This window comes from Lytechinus variegatus, chromosome 11, assembly GCF_018143015.1.
Source record: "Lytechinus variegatus isolate NC3 chromosome 11, Lvar_3.0, whole genome shotgun sequence".
Lineage (NCBI taxonomy): Eukaryota > Metazoa > Echinodermata > Echinoidea > Temnopleuroida > Toxopneustidae > Lytechinus > Lytechinus variegatus.
The window spans coordinates 32,850,049-32,876,072 of NC_054750.1; the positions used below are offsets into that span (position 1 = coordinate 32,850,049).

At 34.7% G+C, this 26,024-nt stretch overlaps 1 protein-coding gene across 7 annotated transcripts in view; it reads right to left on the reverse strand.

Annotated features, from left to right (window-relative positions):
- Nucleotides 1–277: 277 nt before the first annotated feature.
- The window catches only part of LOC121423728 (putative ferric-chelate reductase 1), a 60,390-nt gene continuing 34,643 nt past the window's right edge, over nucleotides 278–26,024 (reverse strand). The window contains exons 12-16 of one of the 7 annotated variants that reach the window (XM_041619170.1): nucleotides 25,571–25,641; nucleotides 21,926–21,955; nucleotides 20,306–20,353; nucleotides 7,506–7,568; nucleotides 278–394 (exon numbers count right to left, since the gene is read on the reverse strand). In XM_041619170.1, the coding sequence (XP_041475104.1) occupies nucleotides 302–394; nucleotides 7,506–7,568; nucleotides 20,306–20,353; nucleotides 21,926–21,955; nucleotides 25,571–25,641 (305 nt within the window). In that variant the 3' untranslated portion in view covers nucleotides 278–301. The remainder of the gene's footprint in view (nucleotides 395–7,505; nucleotides 7,569–20,305; nucleotides 20,354–21,925; nucleotides 21,956–25,570; nucleotides 25,642–26,024) is intronic. The other 6 variants (XM_041619171.1, XM_041619172.1, XM_041619174.1 and 3 more) reach the window with 6 other exon arrangements.

Sequence of the window (26,024 nt, forward strand, 5' to 3'; positions counted from 1 at the left end):
CCTCTCATGTGCTAAAGTAAAACACAAAACTACGGTAAGTATAAATGCACTGATGTGTTTGTCTCAAAAAAGACTGGCACATAATCGAAAGGTACTAAAGTCTGAATAGATCTCCCATGAACACAAACTGCTCTTTTGTATCACAGTCTAGCAAGTTTGTGTCCATTCTATAATATAATTTTCTCTTTTTTAGGGGCTTTTGCAGCAAAATTTAATGTCTGAACTACTTTACGATATCAAACAAGAAGTACTGTGCAGTTTTTTTTCTTTGAGCTGGTTTCGGACGTTATATCCAAAGTCTCTAGGCAATGGCGATGGTGATGATCAGGAAGGCAGTCACGAAGACAGCGCCGAGAGAGAAAATGAACAACAGAATCGTCTTCAGCATCGATCCCTGTATTAAGGAAAGAGGCAAAATAAAGAGATAACAGTCAAATGTAGGAAAAGAAATAGTTACATTATCATTCTGTATTGAATTACATTAAGGCCACCGCACACCTTACGACCCGACTGGTTTGCGACTGGCTTGCGACTGAGGGGAGATTAATTGCAAGGTAGTCATAAGCCTCTACACTGCATACCTTGCGATCCGATCTGCGACTCACGCATGCGCTTTTTGCTTTTTGGCATTGTAACTGAGGAAATGCGCTTACTACTGCATATGCTCGTTGTTTATCATATACGCGTCGTGCAACTATGCTGTCTGATTGGCTGAAAGTTGGATTGAGCTTGCGATCCAGTCATAAGGATTCGACATGTCTAATCCTTACGAATTTCCTTGCGACTTGTCTCTGACCGGTCTGTGACGCTCAAGCTGACAAGAGCTGTGACGTCACATTTCCCCCTCACCCAGTCGCAAGCCAGTCGCGGGCCGGTCGCCGTCCAGTCGGGTCGTAAGGTGTGCGGTGGCCTTTAGGAATACATTAATAAAAAAAATATTTTTGAGTTTCCAGGCAAAATATGAAGTATAGATTATTTATAACAGTTTTCATGCATTTGAATTATTTTCTTTCTTGGATGGGATGACATTAAGATGGATACCACACATATTGGAACCAATTTTTACAAATACACTGGGCACTTTAAAATGGATTGTGTTGAAAAGTGTATTTTTTTAGAAAGTCATCAATTTGGTTATTTCTTGAAAATCAAGTTTATTCACTGCGTGACAATAAATCATAATTCCCTTTAAACTATCATATATCTACTATTATCTGAAGGAAATGAGACCTCAAAAGAACTTTCATGATTTCTTTTAGTCTATAAACACTCTTCTTTTTGAAAATTTATTGAAAAATACACATTTCAGTCAAGCAATTAAAACTATCACCAAAGATTTAACAGAAATAATAGACAATTTGGGACATTATCTATGAATGAGGTGTTTCACTAAGATGTTTGTAAAATTGAGCACAACTTTATGAACAATGTCTCACAAAGAGTTACATGTACGATTGATCAGATCAATCTCAAGTATATGAAAAAACCAACAATGTCATAATTTTTTCATTAGGTAATTTGTTCAATGTCCTTTGAAAACAAAGAGAAGCATACTGAGTTTTTCAAGAAAACAAAGAATGTATGAATATACATCGTTTCTAGAATATATTTTCAACAAACATGTATTTTAGATGTTGACGTTGCTGGCTTTTCATAGTTGCGATTGATCAGATCAAACGCAACTCTTTGTAAGACGGGCCCCAGCTGTGAGTGAAGTCGTGCCCCGGGGGGGGGGGGGGGCCACTTCCAATCAGGAGTGGATACCATGCGCGACCATGGGGTCTCGAAAAGCACCCTAAACACGTAATTTCCATATTCTGAAAATGCACCCCTTAACAAATATTCCCTGAAATGAAACCCTAAACAAGTACAGGAATGTTTTATTGTTACGAGTCCTTGGTCGTCGGCTTTACCTTATTTGGTTTAGTAAGACCCCACCTTCTACACCTCGCGCAAATCGGACTCTAAACACGAAGTGTTGGGGCAAAAAGGACATCCTTTATAAAACATTTCAATTTTGTTTTATCATCCCCGCAAATTCGACCCTAAACACGTAATTTTCCTAGCAAAATAGATACCCTTTTTTCATTTTTTTTTTGTGTTTTTGACACCCTTATCACGTTACATACGTAATGTGCCCTATCATGTTACGTACATAACGTGCCCTATCGTGAAAAAGACATCCTTTTTACGTGTTTTTTTGGTCGCGCATGGTATCCACTCGTCAATGGGAGTCATGCATAGCTTTACAAAGAACTTCATGAACTACCACCCTTGTCTAAAAATATGATCATGATTTATTTGAGGGAAAATGATGATTAATCAAATGGAATGCATACTAAGGAAATAAATAGCGAATTTCAAGTGTTAAATCTGTTAATTCATACATGTACATGATCATGCCACTCTGTGATTAAACAGAAACAAGTTAGTTGAAATGAATTAATGAAAGATGCATTAAACATGTAATGTAAATAGAATATTGATCTTGCATGAACACAAACAGATGGGAACTTGATAATGATATGAATTAGTTATGTACATGTTAGAGTGGAAAATAAACCCCCAAAAATATGAAAACACTATAGAATGAAAATGATGCTTGTAGAAGTAGATGATTACAAAGTAACAGTGGGTCAATTATGAAGTGTACATGTACCTTAATGTCAGATTAATTTCAAAATCAGAACAGTTTTACACAGAGCTTAATGGCTGATTCCACATCCAATGTCCACCCATAATTTGTATTGATGGTTGCGACATGTGATAGTCATATATATCAATTAATTGATCATTAAAGGATCCTGGTATCATCTGCATATAATTTCCATCAAATTCTATAAACAGGATAGCCTAGGATGACGGTCACCAAAGAAGCCCCCCCCCCCCCCCCCCCATTCACAGAACTTAATACAAAATTCAGTAATAACAAGTAATCAAGTAATGTGAGTGATGAAAAAATAAACAAAAGCACCCCACCCCCTCCTCAACTCTTATGTTCTTCCCCTGAAAAGAAAGATAAAAATGGGGGGAAAAAAGTCTTCAATTTGTATTTGACAAACAAATTATAACTCTTAACACTCACGATATTGTAAGAATTTGCAGTATTTCGTTTTAAGAAATGCAACACACCTAATAGCACACTATACTTTCATGCATGTATACAGGTTTAAAGTATCATTTTTTAGCCAAAAATACATTTTCTGATTGAAAATATACTCCAAATGTTCACATCTAACAAAGATAAGAACTTTGATTGGTAATAAATACACGGTCTCAACTTTTGATTGCATTGCAAGTCGTAAAAACAAATGGCATATTTACTCAAATGCAGTAAAATAAAATTAATATATTTCCAAATATTTATTTGCATTGGCAAACAAAAAGCCATGAAAAAAAAAAGAAAACAACAATGTAGTCCATGTTTGCAGGTACAGAATTCTGCCTGTTTGAACAGACAGGTTAATTATCTAAACCCCTCAAAAAAAGTTCTGCAACTCAAGTTTGAGTTCTAATAAATTTCTTAGCGTGCCATCATCATATGTAAAAGTGGTAGCATTGAAAAGTATAATTATTCCTCTTTACGATCATGTGTCATTTGTAATGCTAGAGTTATCATGAAATACACAGACATAAAAAATATGCAGCAATGTAAAAAATGAAATGTTGCAAAATTCGTTGCCATGTCATGTTTGAATTCTGCAGCTCAAACTGCAAGTTTGAGTGCTAATAAATTTCTTAATGTGCCATCGTCATGTGTAAAAGTGATATTTTTAGAAAGCATGATTATTCCTCTTTACAATCATGTGTCATTTGTAATGCGAGTGTTATCATGAAATACACAGACATGATAATATGCAGCAATGTTAGAAATGAAATGTTGCAAAATGTGTTGTTTCCAATATAGCGAAATTCCAATTGTTTCGAGGATGGACTGAGTGCATTCACTGCCACCTGCATGGTGGAAATTCTATAGAAATGGAGACTCTTGTTGGAAATCAATGCATTTTCCAACATTTCACTTCTGACTTTTCTCAATGTTCAGGGTGATTACTACCTAGTGATTACATATTCCATGATTACATAATCACAGCAAATGGCATGTCATTGTAAAGAGGAATAATTCAGCTTTCTAATGATACCAGTTTCATCCTTTATACTGTATTAACCAATAAGATATCATTCCCCAAAACTGAGTTGCAAAACTTTTTTTGAGGGGTTTAAAATGGAGATTAAATTGCCTTATTTTTTGGTGTTCTTTTGAAAATACAGTAACAGAAGAAATTCCCTTTCAACTATTTGAAGTTCATGTCAATAGTTTGCGGCCTACATATAGAAGAATATTGATCTGAAAGTGAAACTGATTGAATAAGGTTTGAATGAATTATCTGCTTTGAAATGCATTACTACCTGACAATTCACTCCTTATTTCTACTTAATTTCAGCATATTACTAACGGCTGATTTCGACCATGCTACAGCTAGATTGTGAACATCCCAGATACCTTCATCATTACTAACATAAGTAATATTTACTGTGCATTATTTGTTTTATAAATAAGATAATCCCTCACGTCTTCACCCAAGCACTTTAGGCAAAGGGGACTTCCATCGACTTCCCATAATATTAATAATGGCCAAGAATGAATTATTATAACAGACTTCCCTTTGTCTTGCTACGTTATTACATTAGCTATTAAAGGAAACCAAAACCCAAGAAGAGAACAATCTTATTGGAAAGAATAAAACAAGAGGAACAGTTTGAAACATGCTTCATCAAAATCGGTTATGAAACAAGCAAGTTACGGACATTTAAAAGGTCTTGTACTTTCTATGGGTATACTCAAATTAGCAAACATGCTTCAAAATGGCTGATTTGGTGGACAACCTTCCATTAGTTTTGTACACAACTTTTTTAGATTTCCCCCTTTATCTTACATATTTCACATCATTTCCTCCTGACCTTGACATATGTGGTGTGAATTATATTTTCCCATGACATATGTTATGCCCAGAAGGAGGCAAGAGGCAATTTGAAAGATAACGGGAAAAATCTAAAATATTGTGTACAAAACTAATGGAAGGTTGTCCACCAAATCAGCCATTTTGAAGCATGTTTACCAATTTGAGGATCCCCATAGAAAGTACAAGTCTTTTTAAAGGTACATAACTTGCTTATTTCACAACCGATTTTGATGAAACTTGTTTTAAACTGTTTCTCTCATTTTACTCTTTCCAATATGATTGTTTCCCTTCTTGGGTTTGGGTTTTGAGGAGGCGCCATTCCTGATGCAGTGGCCAAGAGGCAAAAGAGGCCTGACTTCACACGGACTAAAATCTGGGGTTGGACTCCTGGCAAATACACTAACACCCTCCAACATAAATTGCTTTGTTGATCGCACACTGAACAAATGAAAAGGCTGTATACATCATTGGTACAAACATGGGAATGTTTTGTCTTAAAAACAGAAACACAAAGTTGTGGGATCCATCCAAGACTTGACATGGGCTTTTTTTAAACTGGGGTCGATGAATGTGCATGCAAACTATATAATGGAGCAATATGTAATGTGATACAAAATTAAAACATAATTGAACACCATAGCAACAGCATGCAGTTATGGCATGTGCAACACAAATATATAATTTGATACTTTGCTGTTTAAAACACAGGGTGCCATACACAAAAAAAAAATATTTAAAATTCTGACTAAAACAAAAAACAAACACATCTCAAAAATAAGAACTTGGTTTTTGGAGTTGCACTTTGAAAATTACAACTATTTCTACGATGTCCAGGCCCTTGGTCAAATGTTTAGTTTCAAAACTGACCTTTTTCTAAATTGGGGTTAATTTTATCCATCATGGTGGACCTACCCCACGATGTTTATTCTACCTCTGCACTTGAAAGTCCATAAAGGGCGAGTCCACCAAATAAAACATTGATTTTGATAAAGAAAAAAAAATATCACTAGGAATTTCAATAAATCAGATTGTCATTGTTGTATGTGATTCAAGAAAGAATTTTCAAAATTTTTAGATACTTAGGGTGTGTTTATGCTTCCATTGCGAGGACAGAATCAGCGATTTCAAACGTCGATTCAAAACGCCGATCGTAAACGTGGTTCTGGGAGTGCTGTTTATGCTTAACTTTTCAGGGCAAATCATGATCTCCAGCTGGCTTCGCATTGTAAAGCGAGGTCAAATTGGGCGCGCCTTTTTTCGAAAGTTTTTTTTCCGATTGTTGTTATTACGTAGAGATAACATGGAGCAATACGACTGTATTTGCCCGCAGATTTTCATCTCACCGGAAGCATGTACCAAATGACGTCATTTGAACACGTTTACGATCGTGGTTCTGTTTATACTTCCCCAGAAAGCCTGATTCTGGTCAAACGACGTTTACAAACGCACCTTTTTGTGAGTTTACGATCGGCGTTTTGAAACAGCGTTTAAATGAAAGTAAGCATGGACGCAACCGTGTTTTGGACTAATCACATTTGGAAACGCTGATTCTGGCCTGAAAAGTGGAAGCATAAACACGGCCTTAGCCATTTCATTTGACAAAATACAAAAGAAAAGAGTGAGTACCATCACCGGCTTCTTACTCACATAACACTGTACCGTACTTTTTTCCAAAAGGATGAATAAGTAAAATTTCAAAATTTCAAATTAAAAGCACAGCTGATTTTGAGGAAGTTTTCAGCATTATGCTGGTTTGATTTAAATCAACATTTTGTTGGGGCGGACTTACTCTGTAATGCAAAGAATCTTTTCAATGAGATATATTTATCTTAACCTACGGACCATGGTAAATATTACCCTGCATTGGTAAAGTGCATATAATGCTATCACCTAATGATGCTAGGTGCTTCCAAAGGATTTTGGATATTATCACCCTGATTTTATCCTGGAAAGCTATTGTATTACGCATGCGCATTTAAAAGAAATTTCTGTTACGCTAAAATCAAAATGTGCTTAACAGATTAAAACCCTTTAAAAACTTGATTAATTAAGACATGCAAGAATTATCCCGGAGCCGATTGCACGAAAGGGTCTTTCCAAGGACCGTCCTTCGTGTCGCCCATCTTTTATGATACGCTATAAGCGGGGTGTTCTGAAATTTATAATAAGAATAATAATTTATAATAATTTATAATAAAATTAGCTTGCTCTTAAATCAAATTTTATAGAATTTCATGATATATCATATCATTTTATAAACAAATATTTTGTTAATTTTAACGGACGAATGAGATATGTTTGCAGATGATTTACGGTATTTAAAATGCGTTTCACATGGCGCATCATAAAAGATGGGCAACACGAAAGACCGTCCTTGCAAAGACCCTTTCGTGCAATCAGCCCCTGATAAATGTAGAGCACCAAAATTGCATTGTTGCTATTGAGTTTGCTTGCTTGCACACCATGAAAGGGAAGGGGGTTGCGGTTTATAAAGTTTCTTGCGTGGGATGCAGATGGATAAATGTCATTTTTCAAGCAAACCTCGCTCTCCAAGACTAACAGATGCCTGTCGACGAAGAACTGCCTAACAGCAGACCCTATAGGCTGTAAAACACATACCATAGAACATATCAGGAGGCTATTTCACAAAGCTGCATGTGACAGTGAAAATATGAACTGTTACAAACAATTCGATGTATGGAAAGCCAAAATGGTAATCTCAAATATTTTGTGGGGCATATTTATTTCTTTCATAAGATATTGGACTTTAATTTCACACTTTTTTTATCAGAATAATTGACTTATTTTATGAGATTTCCTTTCAAGTAACACATGCCTGATTTGTAAGTTTTTTTTTTTTTTTTTTGGGGGGGGGCTTTTTCAGTCATTTTGGTCTTGCAAAACATATCCATCTGAACGAACAACAGCATGCACAAGTTCATATTACAATTATTTTGAAATGAAACCCAAGTGTTGTATTCAACATGGGCTAATGTTAGATGGAATAGAAGTTCCATAGTTTGCCTTCCTGCTGAAGGTATCACATGAGTAATGGGCAGTTTACTTTAAAAATCTTGAGAAATATCTCCATGGTTTTCCAGTGCTTTGAAGAAATATTGACAAAAATACAATTTTTCATGACCTGGGAGGTGTAAAAGCATCCATTGTGGCAAAAAATATGACGACTTCAAATTACGTCTTTAAAATAACTTATATTCATCCATATCCCTTCTTTTATACAAGAATATTTGTACATTGACTACTTGTGTAATATTTTGGCTTTCCATAATCCAAACTATAAAAAAGTTGTAAAATAATTTAAATTTAGAACAGCTTTATGAAACATCTCCTGATATGACAAAATAACATGCAGAAAGAATATTTTCCAATACAGACGTTGAGAACAAGAGACACATGAATGACAATGGGGAATGGGGGGGTTGTAATAATAGAAAGAAATTGATGGGTGGGGGTGGGGGCAGGGGGGTCGGGTTTTAAAGTTGAGGATCAAATGATCACAACAATTCATATGAACGTTTGTGCATTCTGGGTCCCATAACACACAAAGGTTATCGATTGATCGTACGCTTGATTTTCACGATGGATTGTACATTGTAGTCAATGGAATCAATCGTAGGAAAATGTTCACGATCATTGCTAAGCTTTGTGATACGGGCCCCAGGAAAACATTTCAGGATATAGTTGATATACACCTACATGTATTGAATGAACTGGGTATATATATACTACCAAAACTAGTACCATGATAATGCAATGGTATATAGCACTATTGCAGGCAGGTCCAAGCTATGAATTTCAGTACACCTTTTCAGAACAATAATCGGAACATATATATCTTGAAAAGATACTAAAATTTAATGACCATAAAGACAAAAGGGGGGGCAGCAATTCAAATATGGGGTTGAAGTGAGGAGGAGAATAAGTATTAAGGAAAGGGATTAAAATAATTTGGGTAAATTTGCTCCATTATAAGAATATAAGAAAAAAAGAAAAGAACTATTAAAAGTGGTAGGGAAATAACAAGATCAGAGAAAGAAATGAAAGGGGAAATAATGACTAAAAAAGATTATTAAGATAGGGGAAATGCCAACAAGAAATAAGAAAATGAAATACATAGACTGTTCAAAGAAAAAAAAGACACAATGGAACTAAGATTAAGCCCATTCCAACTTATCACTGCAAAAATACCGGTGTTAATTCAATACCAGCCTGGTATCTATATCGATCCACACCAAAGAGGTGTTACCAGTTTGGTGTTAGGCTAACACCAATTTGGGATTTAACAGCACCAATTAGTGTTTAACCAATATCGCTTTGATTCTTAACCAGTGTCGTTTCAACACTTCTCTGGTGTGGACTGATGAAAAAAACAGACTGTTGTTAAATAAACATCTTATAGACCAGTCATAGTGATATAAATCAAATTCATTAAAGTTTTACGGAAAATCTTATTCAAAGAAAAGGAACAATTTAGTTTATCAAATCAGTGTAAAGAAACAAATATGTTGCCGTAATCTGGCTTACTTGCTGAAGAAGTTTTGTCGTTGACTTTCTATAGTAACAAAGATTTTGCTGGGTTATTCTCAATTCAAAATATTAAATGTCCTGTTGGAAGTATATCACTTGTATTTTATGATATCTAAAAATGCAAAATGTTTAAAGAAAGGGATGATTCAATGTGTATTCATGATTGAATTCATAAAAATATTTGCAATAGTTATCAAGTGCAATTAATCATTACCAACAATTAACGATCTGTATAAATGTTTTTCTACCTCAATTTTATATGGTTCAGTGTATTTGGACCTTTAGATTGTTTGATTTAATAGGCCATGCACAGGAGATATTGAATGTTCTATTTATTGTCTCCTTCTGGAATTCAAAGCTGTGGAATGGATGCGGCTTATTTCAATTCATAATGATGATGATGATAATAGGCCTTTATATTATCTATCTGGAAAAAATCTATCCCGAGGCGCATTGTTATTATCATTATTACCCCAGCTTTAGCTCGAGCTGCCTTCCAGCACTCTGTGCATTCAAGGAATCATTTCTACCAGGTATCCATTCGCCTCACCTGGGTTGAGTGCAGCACAATGAGGGTAAATTTCTTGCTGAAGGAAAACGTGCCATAGCTGGGATTCGAACACACATCCCTCTTATTGAGAGATGAGAGTCGTAACCACTAGACCATGACGCCCCCACATAAAAGGTCTAGGTCAAAATAAAGCAGCACTAATCAAGACCTACAAGGACTCACTAGATCTGCATCCAATCTTTTTCTTTTAAAGATAAATTCCAGTTTTGGTAACGATCTCAAAATGACTTTTTACAGAATCTAATATAATGACCACCCAAGTGTCTGTTTGTATGAATAAAAAATATGTGCCAAAGGATTCTGGGAGAAACTGTGTAAGTGCTGAGAAATAAGCAAAATAAGCGCGGATTCGGTCACTTACGTCGGGTCTTTATTCCAGCAATAATAATACACTGTCCCACGTGTGCCTATCTGTGTTGGTGATCTTCAGTGTGAAAGTTTTTCAGCGTAGATTTCAAGATTTCACAAAGTTCAGTTTATGTAACTGTACCAGATCTTCATCCTCGATGACATACTGACAATTAAGCCTGGTTTTACAGACTTTCTCATGAAATCAGTGATTACTGCAACTACTGGAATTTCTCTTTAATTCATGAACAGGATTTTCAAATAATGCTACTTATTCTGCAGTCAACATTCTGATTTCCCATGAGCAGACACTGCACTGACATACCATAATAATATCAATAATAGCTAGGTTTTATTTAGCGCTTTTCCCATAAATGGCTCAAAGCGCTTTTCCCATAAATGTCTCAAAGCGCTTTCCAGCATATTACATGTATTACCCCAGTCATTGGATTCATTTCAATCCCGCACGAAAGTGCACAATTTCCACTCCCTGCCTCATAATGGTGCTGGCAAATTCAAACATACTTTCGCATCCTACCGGGTACCCAATTAGCACTTGGGTGGAGAGTGGCAAACGCAGATCAACGCCTTGCCAAAGGACGCTAGCGCCGGGTGGGATTTGAACACACAACCCTCTGATTGAAAGGCGAGATTCAGAACCACTACACGACACCTCTCCACCATGATGATAAGCCACACTATTCCTATACCGTGATCTTGAAAAAAATAATGTGGACTAATTCTGAATTCATGAAAGCATTTTTTATTGCCACATGGCATTATTCCGAGCCGCATCCAATCCAGAATATTTGAGGGTGCATTCATGAATAGGGCATCATCTTTCCTACATACATGTATTGTGAATAATCATCTTGAATTGAGGCTAAAAAAATTACTAGGCCACAACATTTTGACATTGACGCTGAAATTGTTGACTTTAACAAAAATGGCCTACCTCACGGCAGCGAAAAAAAAGCAACAAATACAGGGGTTGTGGTGGGGAGGGAGGGGAGGGGAGGGGGGTGGGGGGGCTGGCTGTATAGAAGCACAATACAGAAGGAGCTGCAGCATTGGGGAACATGTTTCAAGATATTGCTTTCTTATGCACCAAGGTACTTTTTCACATCTGCATACCTGCCAACAGGGACTGCCAAGAATAGGAATGAATTATTAAAGGGGAACTTCACCCTGAAGATAACTTTGTTGTAAAAATAGCAGAAAAAATAGTAAAAAATATTGGTGAAGGTTTGAGGAAAATCCGTTAAAGAGTAAGAAAGTTATTAGAGTTCAAAGTTTTGGATTTGTGACGTCATAAACGAGCAGCTGCCCCATGTGTTATGTAATATAAAATGCATGAATTTCAAATTTTGTATGGTTCCTGATAACTTAATTTTGTTTTCTTTTCATGATCGGATGTGAAATGATTTGTCTATTGATATACAAAAGTTACAGTGAAAATCATTTTCAATTTTCTGAGAAAATGACATTTCATTGATTTTTTACCATTCGCTATGTAGAAATGCTGCTCGCATATGACGTCACAAATCAAATAATTGAAATTCTAATAACTTTTTAATTATTTGATGAATTTTTCTCAAACCTTCGGCAATATTTTTTATTATTTTTTCTGCTATTTTTACAATAAACTTTTTGTCAGGGTGAACTTCCCCTTTAAGAAATTTCCAGAAATACTGTAGGAAAAATAATACACAATTTTCACAGAAATAGGAAAACAGAGGTTTAAATATAAAATCATTTCCCCCCCAGGAATATTCCAATTTAAAAAGAAAAGTTGGCAGATATGCATTAGACAGCAAACCAAAGAGAATAAAAAGGGTTCCAACCTGAGGTGTTTTGCGGCCAAGAATAGGAGTCTGAGAGAAATAAATATATATGTCGTTATATTATGTTAAAACAGTTTGACCAACATAGCGACAGTTGCTTGAAAAGATTACGCAAACTTAGATTACATTATGGTTGAGGACAGGACCAACTGAAACCAATAGAACAGACAATGATACAATGTTTTTAACTGTAGAGGGCGACAAAACAATCACAATGATAAAGGGGCGTTAAAAGTATGAGAATGATGTTCAAACAGTCAACTCAACTGCAAAAGTGTGCTTTCAAGCAGAAGGCAAAGTTATTTGACAAGGTAAACAATAACAAACTGATTGCTTGTATACAATGACAAGGATATCGATGGCCTGAATTCACAAAGGTGGTTTTTTAAACCATTGGTTGAACCCATGGTTTATGCAGATTTCCTGCATAAATTACTACGCTTACTTACCATGTGTATTAAAAAATGTCCAAATGCTGATGCGTGTTTTTGTCACAGTCCGCCAAATTGACGCCTGTTTCTTATTCATGAGTCCAGTTTTTAATCAATGAGTCCACTCTTGAAACAGTGGACTCGTGAATAAAAATAGCATACTTCATCATGGCAACAGGCATTAATTTGGCGCACTGTGACAAAAGTGTGCTTCAGCATTGGACATTGTTTTTTAATATATGCATTAAATAAGCGTAATTTATACAGGAAATCTGCATAAACCATGGGTTCAACCGATGGTTTTAAAAACCACCTTTGTGAATTCGGGCCTTTGTGTTTGAAACATAAAAACATCGATAATTGACAACAACCTTCAATGTCAGTTTTAAAAAGATCTCTTAAAGCAATGAATGTTCTTATGATCCCTGTGTTCTGTTTTCTTCTCTACCAGAGACTTGGCCAAGACGATTAGGAAAGAAAATAAACGGAAATGCAGCCAACCCGCCTGAGGCAACTTTTAAAGGAGAATGAAACCTTTGGACCAAGATAGCTTTTGTGAAATCAGAAAAATCAAAGAAACAGATCAACGAAAGTTTTAGAAAAATTGGACAAGTAATGAGAAAGTTATGAGCTTTTGAATATTGCAGTCACTAATGCTATGGAGATCCTCACATTGGCAATGCAACAAAGATGTGTGATGTCACTCTTGAACAACTCTCCCCATTACTTTAGTATATATTTCACTTAAATTGCCTCTTTTATTACATCTATCAGTAGAACATGTATTCTTTCTCTAGGAGGGCATGTAATACAGATTTTTAAAGAATACATCATGGAGCTAATAGCTCTCTGTTAGCTCCATGGTATCACCATACGAAAAAGCAAAAAGACACATTTTCAGGGTATTTTATAGTCCATCAAAGGGAAAGTTGTTCATGTGTGACATCACACATCCTTGTCGCGTTGCCAATGGGAGGATCTCCATAGCATTAGTGATTGCAATATTCAAATGCTCATAACTTTCTCATTATTTGTCCGATTTTTCTCAAACTTTCTTTATTCTTATTCTTTGATTTTTCTGTTTCAACACAAGCCTACTTGTTCCAAAGGTTTCATTCCCCTTTAAAGTGAACCTAATAACATCTTAAGATGGCCTCAATTAAAATGGGTCTTGGTTAGATCTCAGACCATTTTGGCCGAGATGAAAACACAAACCTATCCTAAAACATTTCCTAGCAGTCTTTGCAGGAGTTTGCAGCACAAAACCTGGTTACCAATACTAGTTGGAATGCTAGCTTTCCCAGGCAACATAAACACTTATTGACATTTTTAATCTGCAGTTATCAGGGTTCCCAGCTTTTCAAGAAAACAAAATTCCCTGATTTTTCCCTGATGAATTTTTAAAATTCCCTGGTAATTATTTAAAAGCATTCCCAGTTTTGCATGTTTATTAAATGGTTGCAGTGAATTACATGGATTTTCAGTATAAAAACAATTGCATGTATCTACAACTAATTAGTACCAACATAACCAGTCATTCATTGGATCTCGTTTTGATATGCAACAAAATCAGGGTCTGACTGACTACCATGTTTTTAACTTTTGGGCTGATCAAAAGTCCCTGATATTTTCCCTCATTTGAGGCATTTTTCCCTAATTTGAGGTTTTTTTAATCAAATTTCCTGATTTTCCCTGATTGAGAAAAAGTAAAATAATTTTCACTGACAGGCTGGGAACCCTGAATATGAAAATCATGTTTCTCAACAAGACTCAAACTGAAGAATATTAGCTTTATGACATTCTATTAGAAATGACTTCTATTCTGGAGATTGGTATTGTCATTGTTATTCTGTTTAAAGGCCAAGTTCACCCCAACAAAAACTTGATTTGAATAAAAAGAGAAAAATTCAACAAGCATAACACTGAAAATTTCATCAAAATCGGATGTAAAATAAGAAAGTTATGGCATTTTAAAATTTCGCTTCATTTCACAAAACAGTCATATGCACATCTTGGTCGGTATGCAAATGAAAAACTGATGACATCACTCACTCACTATTTCTTTTGTATTTTATTATATGAAATATGAAATATATTTATTTTCTCGTCATTTTCATGTGAAATTAAGTTTCATTCCTCCCTGAACACGTGGAATCCCATTATTTTAACATTTTGTGCTTCAGGCATGGAGGTCCTAATGGTCAAATTTGTAAAAATTGAAATATTGTATAATTCAAACAATAAAAAACAAAAGAAATAGTGAGTGACATCATCGACTCTCTCATTTGGATGTAACTGGCTCGTTCATGTAACTATTTTGTTAAAAATAAGCGAAACTTTGAAATGTCATAACTTTCTTATTTTACATCCGATTTTGATGAAATCTTCAGCATTGTGCTTGTCTGATTTTTCTCTATTGATTCAAATCAACATTTTTCTGAGGTGGACTTGACCTTTAAAAGTGGATTTATGAAAAAAAAATTCAACCGAATGAATAGAACTAATGATGTGATACAATGAATGCCCTGTAGATACCAAGGAAGATATAAAAATAAAGAGCAGGCAACTATTTTGTGATATCCTTCATATAATAGATATTGTGATTCCTTATCCTCTAAAATCCAAACATATATTCCAATAACTGAAAGTTAATGTTTTGGATTTTAAAGGGGGAGTGAACCGTGTGTGGTCTCTCATTGACTGTGTGTTACAAATACATAGTCTTAAAATATACGTTTTCAGATATTTACTATTTATTACTACAGAGAATAAATTGACCTATAATTGTATTTGTATAGAGAAACTAAAATGTTTTGACAGGGAAAGTAATTGCATTGGTACTTGGTAACATAATTATTGCGGTATAAATGAATTGAGTAGTTAATACCATGTCATCTTTCAAGTGGGTCTATATTACTAGACTACACTAGCATTGTGGGTCAGGAAACTGGCCTGGTATGAGTAGTTGAGGACTCGAGATGGCACTATTGGTTTGTATCTGCTTTAAGTATTGTTCCTCTATACATTCTTAAGTTTCTTATTATCCTATCCATTCTTTTTAATTGTTTACTTTTCAATAGGTTTAAATGCCTTGTTTAATCTTATCAAATTGGAAATGTTACTGTAAATAATAGAGTATTATTATCATGATTTGTTAAGCTAGCATAACAGAATCTGCAAGTATCAGCAGTCATAAAAATCTTCAGGAAAAAAAATCATTGTAAAAATATAACAAAACAGAAAGAAATCATTATAATTCCCAGTGTAAGGAATAAATATCAGAAGGCTAAATACACCCTGAAATATTGAGCACCCAGTGAAAATAAACTTTCAGGTACGATTAAAAAAAAATCATCCTGTAAAACACATTTTTCTTTCACATCCTCTGAAACATATTCCCTGTTATAAAAGTATACAATCCAAATAATTCATTAATGAGCTAGAATAACACCACTTGGGGAAGAGTTGCCAAAACAGGTTATGTTTCATTAACTTTTTTTTTCTTTTTAGAGAAAGGAGATCCATCTCAGAATACTTTCATTGACAATATCAGCTTTCATATGATGATCAACTCCAGAGTGAGAAATAATCTTGTTAGCCAGAAGGAGCAAAGAAATTAAGAGATGAAGGGGGTCAGGGGAAAGCAACACTGAACCATCAAATTATCAACAAAAACAAATCTGAGAATTTTTAGCTAGCACTGGCATGAATTTCCAGCATACATTCGTAATTTCGAAGCTTCGTTATTCCGAAGGTTCGTTATTTCGAAGGTTCGTATTTCCGAAGGTTCGTAATTCCGAAGATTCGTAAGTCCGAAAACGAAATGAGGTTCGTTAGTCCGAAAACAAAGTGAGGTTCATAATTTCAAAGGTTCGTTAATCTGAAAACGAAATGAGGTTCGTAATTCCGAAGGTTCGTTAGTCCGAAAACGTAATGATTAACAAACCTTATTTCGTTTTCAGACTAACGAACCTTTGGAACAGCGAAGCTTATTTTGTTTTCGGATTAACGATCCTTCGGAACATCGAACCTTATTTCGTTTTCGGATTATTGAACCTTCGGAATAATGCCACAAATGTTCGGATTAACAAACTTTTACGTTTTCAGATTAACGAACATCGAGGTATAGGCAATTTACGTGTTTCGGAATTACGAAGTGAACCGAATGTCCTGCCATAGTTATTAAGATTTCAGCCATATTTAGTCAGTATGAATTCTGTGGTTTATTGACATTACAGACAACCCTCACAACCCACACAATCTAGTGTAATAAGAATATCAATTCAGAACAAGTAATGTAAAAAGAGGATTATTAGGGTTAAAAGGGTGTTAGTAAGAATATTCTTTGCTGTGCTGTTACAAATGGGCAATTCCATATTATGATCAACTTTTTTGTATGTCCAACCCCCATTTTTCTCAAGTCTTACTTCACTCCCTAAACTGACCAAGTCATGGTCATTTGACAGCATTACAGGCTGTTATAGGAACCAGAAGTCAGAGACAGAAAATTTCATGAAGTTCCAACATACATGTATAGGGGGGGGGCGGATGTACATATTTTACGGAATTGCCCCATTTGTCTGGAATTGTCACTTTTATCAATCAAGTGCACGCAAGATTGATCCAAATTTCTGATAAAAACCAGCCAGGGTCCTTGAGGCATTTATAATTTTTGAATGTAAACAAGTTTAGGATGATTTCATGAGCTTGTACTCAAAATTGAAATTGAAATTTTCATGTGTAAAATAAGAATACTTGAATTAAAAAAAAAGAATAAGAGCGGTTTAGCCCAAAAGTGTACTTCGAATGCGAAAGATAAGTGCATTTTTTTTATATACCGGTAAAGGGAGCAATTTGTTCAGGTATAATGTACTGGAAACATTAAAATAGAGATCAAATTCTTTGAAATTGAACAATCACATTTACATTTCTTTCAATATAGAGTTCCAAACCCAGGATCATTAGTGCAATCATTTTATGAAAATTAACAATTCATTCTCACTATAAACACTTGCGTAATTTTTTTATATAATAATTTTCATCATGTTAAAAAACAAGTGTGATTGAAATAACTTGGGGAAATTAGGGTGGATAAGCCCCAAGGTTTAGCAAAGTTTTTGAAATAGATTTATAGATGTAAAAACATGAAGCAAATGAGAGCTTGATTTATCATTGATTCTTTTCTTTTTCTCTGTTTGTATGGATTTTTCTTTCATTTCTAAAATCAGCAAGTTTACTTACAGTCCATCTCATAAATACATTTTTGGTGTGTTAATATGAATCAATTAATTATGCAAACAATCAATACATACAAAAATGTCTGATTTTTCACCCAAATCTTTGACATGCATTATTTATGCTCCTTTTCTCATAAATCAAATCTAGTGGCACATTATTAAATGGTGAATTGCTCTGCAGTGGGTGGTGCTTTATCAAAATTAAAATCATGTTTTTAGCATTCTTTTAAACTGCAAATTAAGGATGAGCAAATAAAAAAATTACATTCTGCAAATCAAATCTTTGTTTCAAATATATTTTGATTGTTGCTTATTTGCAATGAAATTTTCTTATTCAAAATTGCAGGAATCACTGAATATGAAAATGACTGGAAGATTTCTTAATTAAATTTTTAAAATCTTCTTTTCTTTCTCAAACAAAATGCATTTTATTGGGATAAAAAAAATTATTGATGTGACAATTCCACAATGGAAAAATGAACAATTCATTCTCTCACTCTCAAAACCTTTGAACACTGTCAAGAATTTACTATCAAACAAATGAAGGTAAATCCCTTCAAAATTACCTTTACCACAGAGTGACAGCACAGCAATGAAATGAGGAAAAATAAGATTTTAAAAAGGTGAAAACTAGAATGTCCAAATGTTAGATGAAAGAGGGTCTAGTTTACAGGATGTGTCTCATTTCGGTGTCAAAACTTTCAATACATGAATGATTCACTATGGAAATAAAATAATGAATAAAGGCAATTTCGTTTATAAATCAATAACAGCTGTAATTAAAATTCATAAATCAATAACAGCTGTAATTATACCCAAAAAAATTTGTATGAATATTTATGATTAATCATTATGATTTACAAAACAAAAGGACATAAAGCAAAGCAAAGCAAAGATCAAATCAATTAATAGAAATACAGTATATTCCTGTAAATATCTTCAAGAACAGAATTCATTTTCACATTATGGTCAACAGTAAATTATTTGATAAAATCCCATACAATATTGTTTTCTACAAATTAGAAATCAAATTCCTTCTTATTGTGAAGACACATGTATTTGACCAGACCCCCCATAACATCCCATTTTAGTGATGTAAACAAGATGTAATCTACCATGAGAAACAATAGGATTTAAAAGGGAGAGAAAAGACAGATTAGGTGGTTTCAGACCGTCTCAAATTTCCAGGTATCTTTTGATTGGGAAATTTACCCCAATCAGAAAATACCAGCTAATATTGGCAATGTGAAAGCAAATTACGCGTAATCTCCCCGAAAGAAAATACACACTAAATAGTAGGTTCTTGTCAAAATTACGAAAACTTTCGTGGGGATTTTTCCAAGGTCGCAGGTATCTTGGCAATGTGAAAGCAATCTACGGGAACTTTTAGCCCAGCATGTAGTAAGGCTCGGTGGGTGGCTGCTGAGCTAGTGATTTTGAATCTCGCGCTTTGCCTGCTTATCAGACCATACTGCGCATGCTCGTAACTTCCCGAAGGGTATGTTTCGGGGCGGTGTGAATGCAGGAATGATTAATGGGTATTTTTTAGCCTAAAAAAAGTTCTCGTAATTTAACAGGGATTCTAATGATCGAGGCAGTTTGAAACCACCTATAGAGTATATGAAGACAGAGATGGAAGGAAAAATAAAATAAGAAAAGAAAGAGAGAGAGACATAGAATGAGAGATGAAGAAGAGGAGAGAGAGTAAAGTGGAAGATGGGAGGAGAGAGAAGATGATAAAGTGGAGGAAGAGAGGGAGATCTAGTGGATATTTGGGAGATTAGGGGGAGGGGTACAGGGACATTGAGAGAGGGGACAGAGATAAGGGGAGAGAAAGGATAGGGTGGAAAGAGAGAAGATAAGGGTTAACAGATAAGAGGGTGAGAAAGGAATTGAGAGGGAAATGAGGGTGAAACTGAAAAAGAGAGATATGAGGGGAAGGGGGTGATTAAAAAGCAAGTGGGAGCGGAGAGGGAGGGGGGGGTAAAGATTAGCAGCTGAAGAATCAAGTTTACGGAGAAGGGGGAAGCAGTAATGGCTTGTCTAGAAGGGGAAAAGAGACCCGATGAAAAGAAAACGAAAGATATAGTCAGGATGCCAGGTACAATGATGAATGAATGGAGGATACAGAACAATGAATGAAATGTAGAGATTACATAGGAAAGAGAGAAACAGATAGACATGGAGAGAGTATGTGAACAAGAGGCAAAGGATTTGAGGGGGGGGGGGGTTAAACAACAACAAAAAAAGAGAAAAACCCCAATCAGAATGAAAAGAAGCATACAATGCAAACATAGGGGTATGATTTCATTTTTATGTTTTTCGAAAAAAATTCGTGTTGATTTTTTTGGTAGTACTGCACCTCTCTCGTCGTCTGTATTCTTTCATGGGAAGACCTTGCATAATAACCCTAGCGGGAGAGAAAGAAATATTCACCATCATTTGCAAAACAAGTTCAAGATAATGATTATAGAGGAAGCCCTCCCTACCCTCAGTCAAAATTATTTTGAACAAAAGGGGAAAATGAAAAAGCAGAGCAATGAAAATAAGAAGAAATCTCACAGAAGATGAAATTGAAAATATCAGTTGCAAACTGCTCTCATACATAATTTTCTCAGAAATTAAAAATCATATTGGTGCTGAACAAACACAATTTTTGGAATAATCATATGCAGTCACAAAATTTATTTTTAAAAAAATGAATATAAAATCTACTTAGTCATCCTCTGGTTGATTTTACAATGTTTTTTCATAAAATCTTCATTAATATGCTTCTATTATGATCCAATTCTGTTATAAAAAGTCAAATTGACATAATAAAGACCTCCTTGACATTAATGTGGACTTCCCCTTTGAATTAGACTGAAGCAATGAAGGGTGGAAAGTGAGAAAATGAGGTCAAAACCAAAAAGAATATGTACAGCTTCAAATAAAATAAATCATAACATTCCAGATTTGGGTACAATTGTAATACAATGATATCTACATGAACTTGTATGCATGAAACAAAATTGTCACTTTTTTCATAAAACAATTGTATAGTTCCTTTGTTCTTTTATTGCTTAACATATTTTTCATAAAATTTAGAAAAAATACCAGATATTTTTTAGCTTAAAGAATTTCCATTAAGTATATGTCATAGAGTCTAGACTAATATCCCAATATTTCTATTCTGCTTGATGCCAATGTATTAGAAAGAAATAACAAGTGAGTATTTCTTAATTCGTCAGCATAATTTCATCCATGTTTAACATGAAGTTGAGTAAAATAATACAATGAAAATGTGAAATCCTGAATTACCCATACTCAATTATTAAACATATTTTCAGATTGATTACTCCCTTAAAATAACCATGAATACTATTAAAATACCACAGAAAACCCAAAATAAAATGAAATAAAATTCCAATAAACTACTCCATTTTTAATGATTGTATTAAAAAAGGCCATGCAATTTCACTTAAACTGCTTGTCAACAAGGAAGTATCATTTAAATGTAAACTGATTAAATATTCATACCATCATTGATTCCTATTGCTCATTCCCATGGTATATAAAAATTGTACCACAGTTGAATCCCATGGTATATAAAAATTTAGTACATGGTTGATTCCTATGATTTAAAACACTCTTTCAGTGATTAGACCATCTAAAGATTTATTTTTGACAAAAATCTTGCTTCTACAAGAATTTCCTTTTGTGAATCATGCAGCCAAATTTGTGGCCACCATCACTTATCCAATATGCAGTATTTTTTTTTAGGAAAATGAACAATATGGTATTGCATGTCATTAAGGAATAATCTTTGGCATGACCATCTAGTTTATGGTGAAATACAGCCTCACCAAACTCAACTCATATACTGATCAAGTGAGTTAACAAAAACCAAACATTTCCCTTTAAAATACATCTGTAAATGTATATATCATAACCAGTACACCATGATGCAAAAGTAACACTGCTTATTATATTTATAACTCACCATAAAACCTGTTTGCTGTACATGCACAGACTGAATCAGAAACGCATATATAATGAATTAAATCAGGTCCTTGCCATTCATTGTGAGAACTTAGCAAGAACTGCACAAGAATCGTTTTAAAGTATGTTATAAGAACTTCAGAGAAAAGCTTATCTAAATTTGGACTTTGCATTTTTTCGACATTCACGTCCTTTGCAAAGTTTTTGTGAGCCCTACGAAAACCACACTTTAAGTAAATCAGTTTATGATTCATTTAATGTTTTCCCCACTACGCAAATGGAGACTAGTCTTCTTATGGAAGGGAGAATTCTGTAAGAAATTTGACTATCAAGCGAGTTCACGCAGTCATTTCGATAACGCAGAATATACGGTAATAAAGTGCCGTACATGTTATGTGTCAGTATAGTGACAAGCCTACACTTTGTATATTTGACATTCCTGGGGCTTGTCTTTCAAAGGGTTGTGATTGATCTGATCAATCGCAACTATGAAAGGTCAGCAAAGTCAACATATAAAATGCATGTTTGTTCAAAAAAATTCTAGATATGAACATCTACTCATAAATTCATTGATTTCTTGACTATTTGGTGTGTTCTCCTTTGTTTACAGAGGATATTTTGCAAAAAAATATGACACTGATGGGTTTCCATAGAGTTAAGATCAATCCAATCAACCATAACTCTTCGTAAGACGGGGCCTAGAGCCCCAAATTACAAAGAGCTACGATTGATCCAATCAATCGTCACTCTATGGAAACCCAACGGTGTCATACATGTAACTTTTTTCTACAGGAAATTTGCACAATGTCCTTTGTATTAAGAGAAGCACAGTGAATTTTCAAGAAAACAATGAATGAATATACATCATAGCTAGAAAATATTGTGAACAAACATGCATAATAGATGTTGACGTTGCTGGCCATCCATAGTTGCGATCAATCGGATCAATCGTAGCTCTTTGTAAGACGGGACCCTGGTCACACATCACAGTGGAAAAACAAGGCTGTGATAATAAGCAGGGCAAGTCACACTGCCAAATACAACTTTATCAACATAAAGGTGACCATTTCATTTGGATTACCGGTAATTTTATTCCAATCTCTGAGTGTGATTGTAAGCATGAAACTGGAATAAAGAACCACAGTGCCAATGGGGCCAAGCACTACCCAATCAAGACATGGCAAATAAGCATTAGGATTAGCTACTTAACTATAAAGAATGGCGAGACTGAAGGAGTTTTTCTTTTTATTTCAATGGTGTAGAGACAGAGGCCCGTATTCTGAACTCGGGTTTGAATTAAACCGTGGTTTAAAGTTATTTGGGCACAAATCTATACTAGTATACTTTCAATTTATTAACTCACACGACACTCAAATCTTTCAGAACTGCTGGGAATGATAACTGAAGTATTTTTCTTCATTATGCAAGCAAATGGAAACAAAATAGTAACATAAGAAATACACAATGTAAACAGATTTTTTTAGTTTTTAGCTCCCCATAATTATAGCACAGACTAAGACCAGAGTCAACAATGTAAATTAAACCTGAGTTCAGAATACGGGCCAAGTTTAACTATGGTCTAACTCTGTGCTAAAATAAGGGAACCAATAATTTCAACAAAATGGTGTTTACATCCCATATTTCTCATGTTTAATTTGCTCTTACCATATGCTCTAATGGTGGATAAAACTCAATGGAAGTTATCGTATGAATCGATTGAGTGAGAAATAGAGTATCTTTGATAATAATAATAATAGGCATTTATATAGCGCCATCTATCTAGCAGTATTCTATTCCGAGGCGCGATGTTATCATTATTATCATTACCCTGGCTTTAGCTCGAGCTGCCTTTCAGCGCTCATGCATTCAAGGAATTAATCCTACTGGGTAACCGTTCACCTCACCTGGGTTGAGTGCAGCACAATATGGATAAATATCTTGCTGAGGAAAATTACGCCATGGCTGGGATTCGAACCAACGACCTTCTGTTTCAAAGTCAGAAGACTAATCCACTGGGCCACGACGCTCCACAAGATTGAGCCTGATTTGTGGCACAATTGGCAATCCATACTTAAACACAACTTAAGACCAGATTTTAAATTAAACTTGAGTTTAGACTACGGGCCAAAGAGACAAGGGCATATTACAGCAAGCGAGTGCCATTTGCATCTACAGTGTAGACTCAACAAACTCCAGGAACATATGGAAGAACATATGGAATTGCTAGAAAACAGAACACAAACTTATTCACAAGAATTGACATTAAAGCAGTTTCTGAAAACGTTTTTGGTGTATATAGAAAACATCTACTCTACCACAAAACAAGTTGACTCTAAAAAAGACAATGATAATGACAACAAATAATGAAAGAGATTAATAATAGAATTTATGAAAATGCTACAGATATCAATATATGATTCAATTCTAATCCCAATTACCATGAAATATCTACAGTGTATATAGTATAGTGAGTTTAGTATAGAGATTTTTCACACCAACACATCAAGTACAAACAAACATAGACCTCAGATTCATGAGAACAGTTTATTACGCTTTTTAGACCTAAATAATTTGTTTACTCCAAAGTATTATCTCTTAATTTGCAAAATTAGGTTGGTTTATGAAATAAGCTTTGGGTTAGAAATTAGAAGATTAGGAGCAAAGGCAGGAGATGGGTTGTATTTGGGGATTTTAGGAACTCTATTCATCAAAAATAATTTGTTACCCTTATTTTCAAAGTTCTTCTCTATTCCTCAAATAAATCACATTGAACAATTTATTTTGATGAATATTTTTCGAGCATTAAAGTATTTAAAATCAAACTGCTTTCTCAAAGACTTGACCTCATCCAGATTCAATTTTTCTGTTTGATATTTTCCAGGAAGGCACTTTTTGTTGACTATATTGAAAGACATTATTCTTCAAAACTAATTAACATTAATCATGATTGATCTAGATGTCTTTACAACCATGATTCTTAGGTTTTTGGTTGAACACAGCCATGGTTGAACTAAATGGCCCACATTCAAACAAAGGGTGGATTCAATTACACCAAGGTACAAGACCATGAATTGTACAGATTTCTCATATCACACTTCATCCAAGTAAGAATACAGTAGCACGATTTGACCAAAACGTGCATTTATAATTATGCAATAAATTAAAGGGGAGGTGAACTGTGTGTGGTCTCTCATTGGCTGCGTGTTATGAATACTTAGTCTTAAAATATACGTTTTCAGACATCTACTAATACTACAGAGAATAAATCAACCTATAATTGTACATGTATAGATAAACTGAAATGTTTTGAGAGGAAAGGTAATGGTTTTGCTACATGTACTTGGTAACATAATTATTGTGGTATAAAGGTATTGAGTAGTTTAGTGAGCATGTTATCATTCAAGTGGGTCTATATTACTAGACTACATGAGCATTATGGGTTAGGAAACTGGCCAGGCATGAGTAGTTCAGGTCTCGAGATGGCACTATTGGTTCGTATCTGCTTTAAGCGTAATTATGTACACAAATCTGAACAGACCATGGTTTCGTACCATGGTACAACTGAAACTACCTTTGTGAGGTTGGGCCATTGCCTTTCAAGCCATTGTTTTGCCCATTAAAAGATTGAACGGAACCATATACTTACCGAGGGGCTTCTGTCATCTGACACTTGTACGGACTCATTCTTGTCACCCAGAGGAATATCATCAGTGCGTCCTTTCAGGGTGCATACAGAGAGCAAAGAATAGATTAAATAGATCAGATTACGATTGATTGATATCGCAGGAATTCTGCAGTGGATTAACTAAAAGTGCACGCAATGCAAACAGAACAAAATGGATGCGCACTTGGAACAGGGATTATAATGATTTGGGCTGATGAATTCAAGCAAGGGAATTGAGAAATCCTGCTTAGATACTACTATTTTCATAGCGCTATTTGATTGAATTAATGTTATCATTTTCATAGCTCTACTTGATTGAATTAATGTTTCCAAATAATAATAATATGTCCATTTATATAGCGCAAGTTACTATGTGCATATACTCAACTGCGCTTTGATACTCGGTATCATATTATTACTCCGGCTGTAGCTGAGC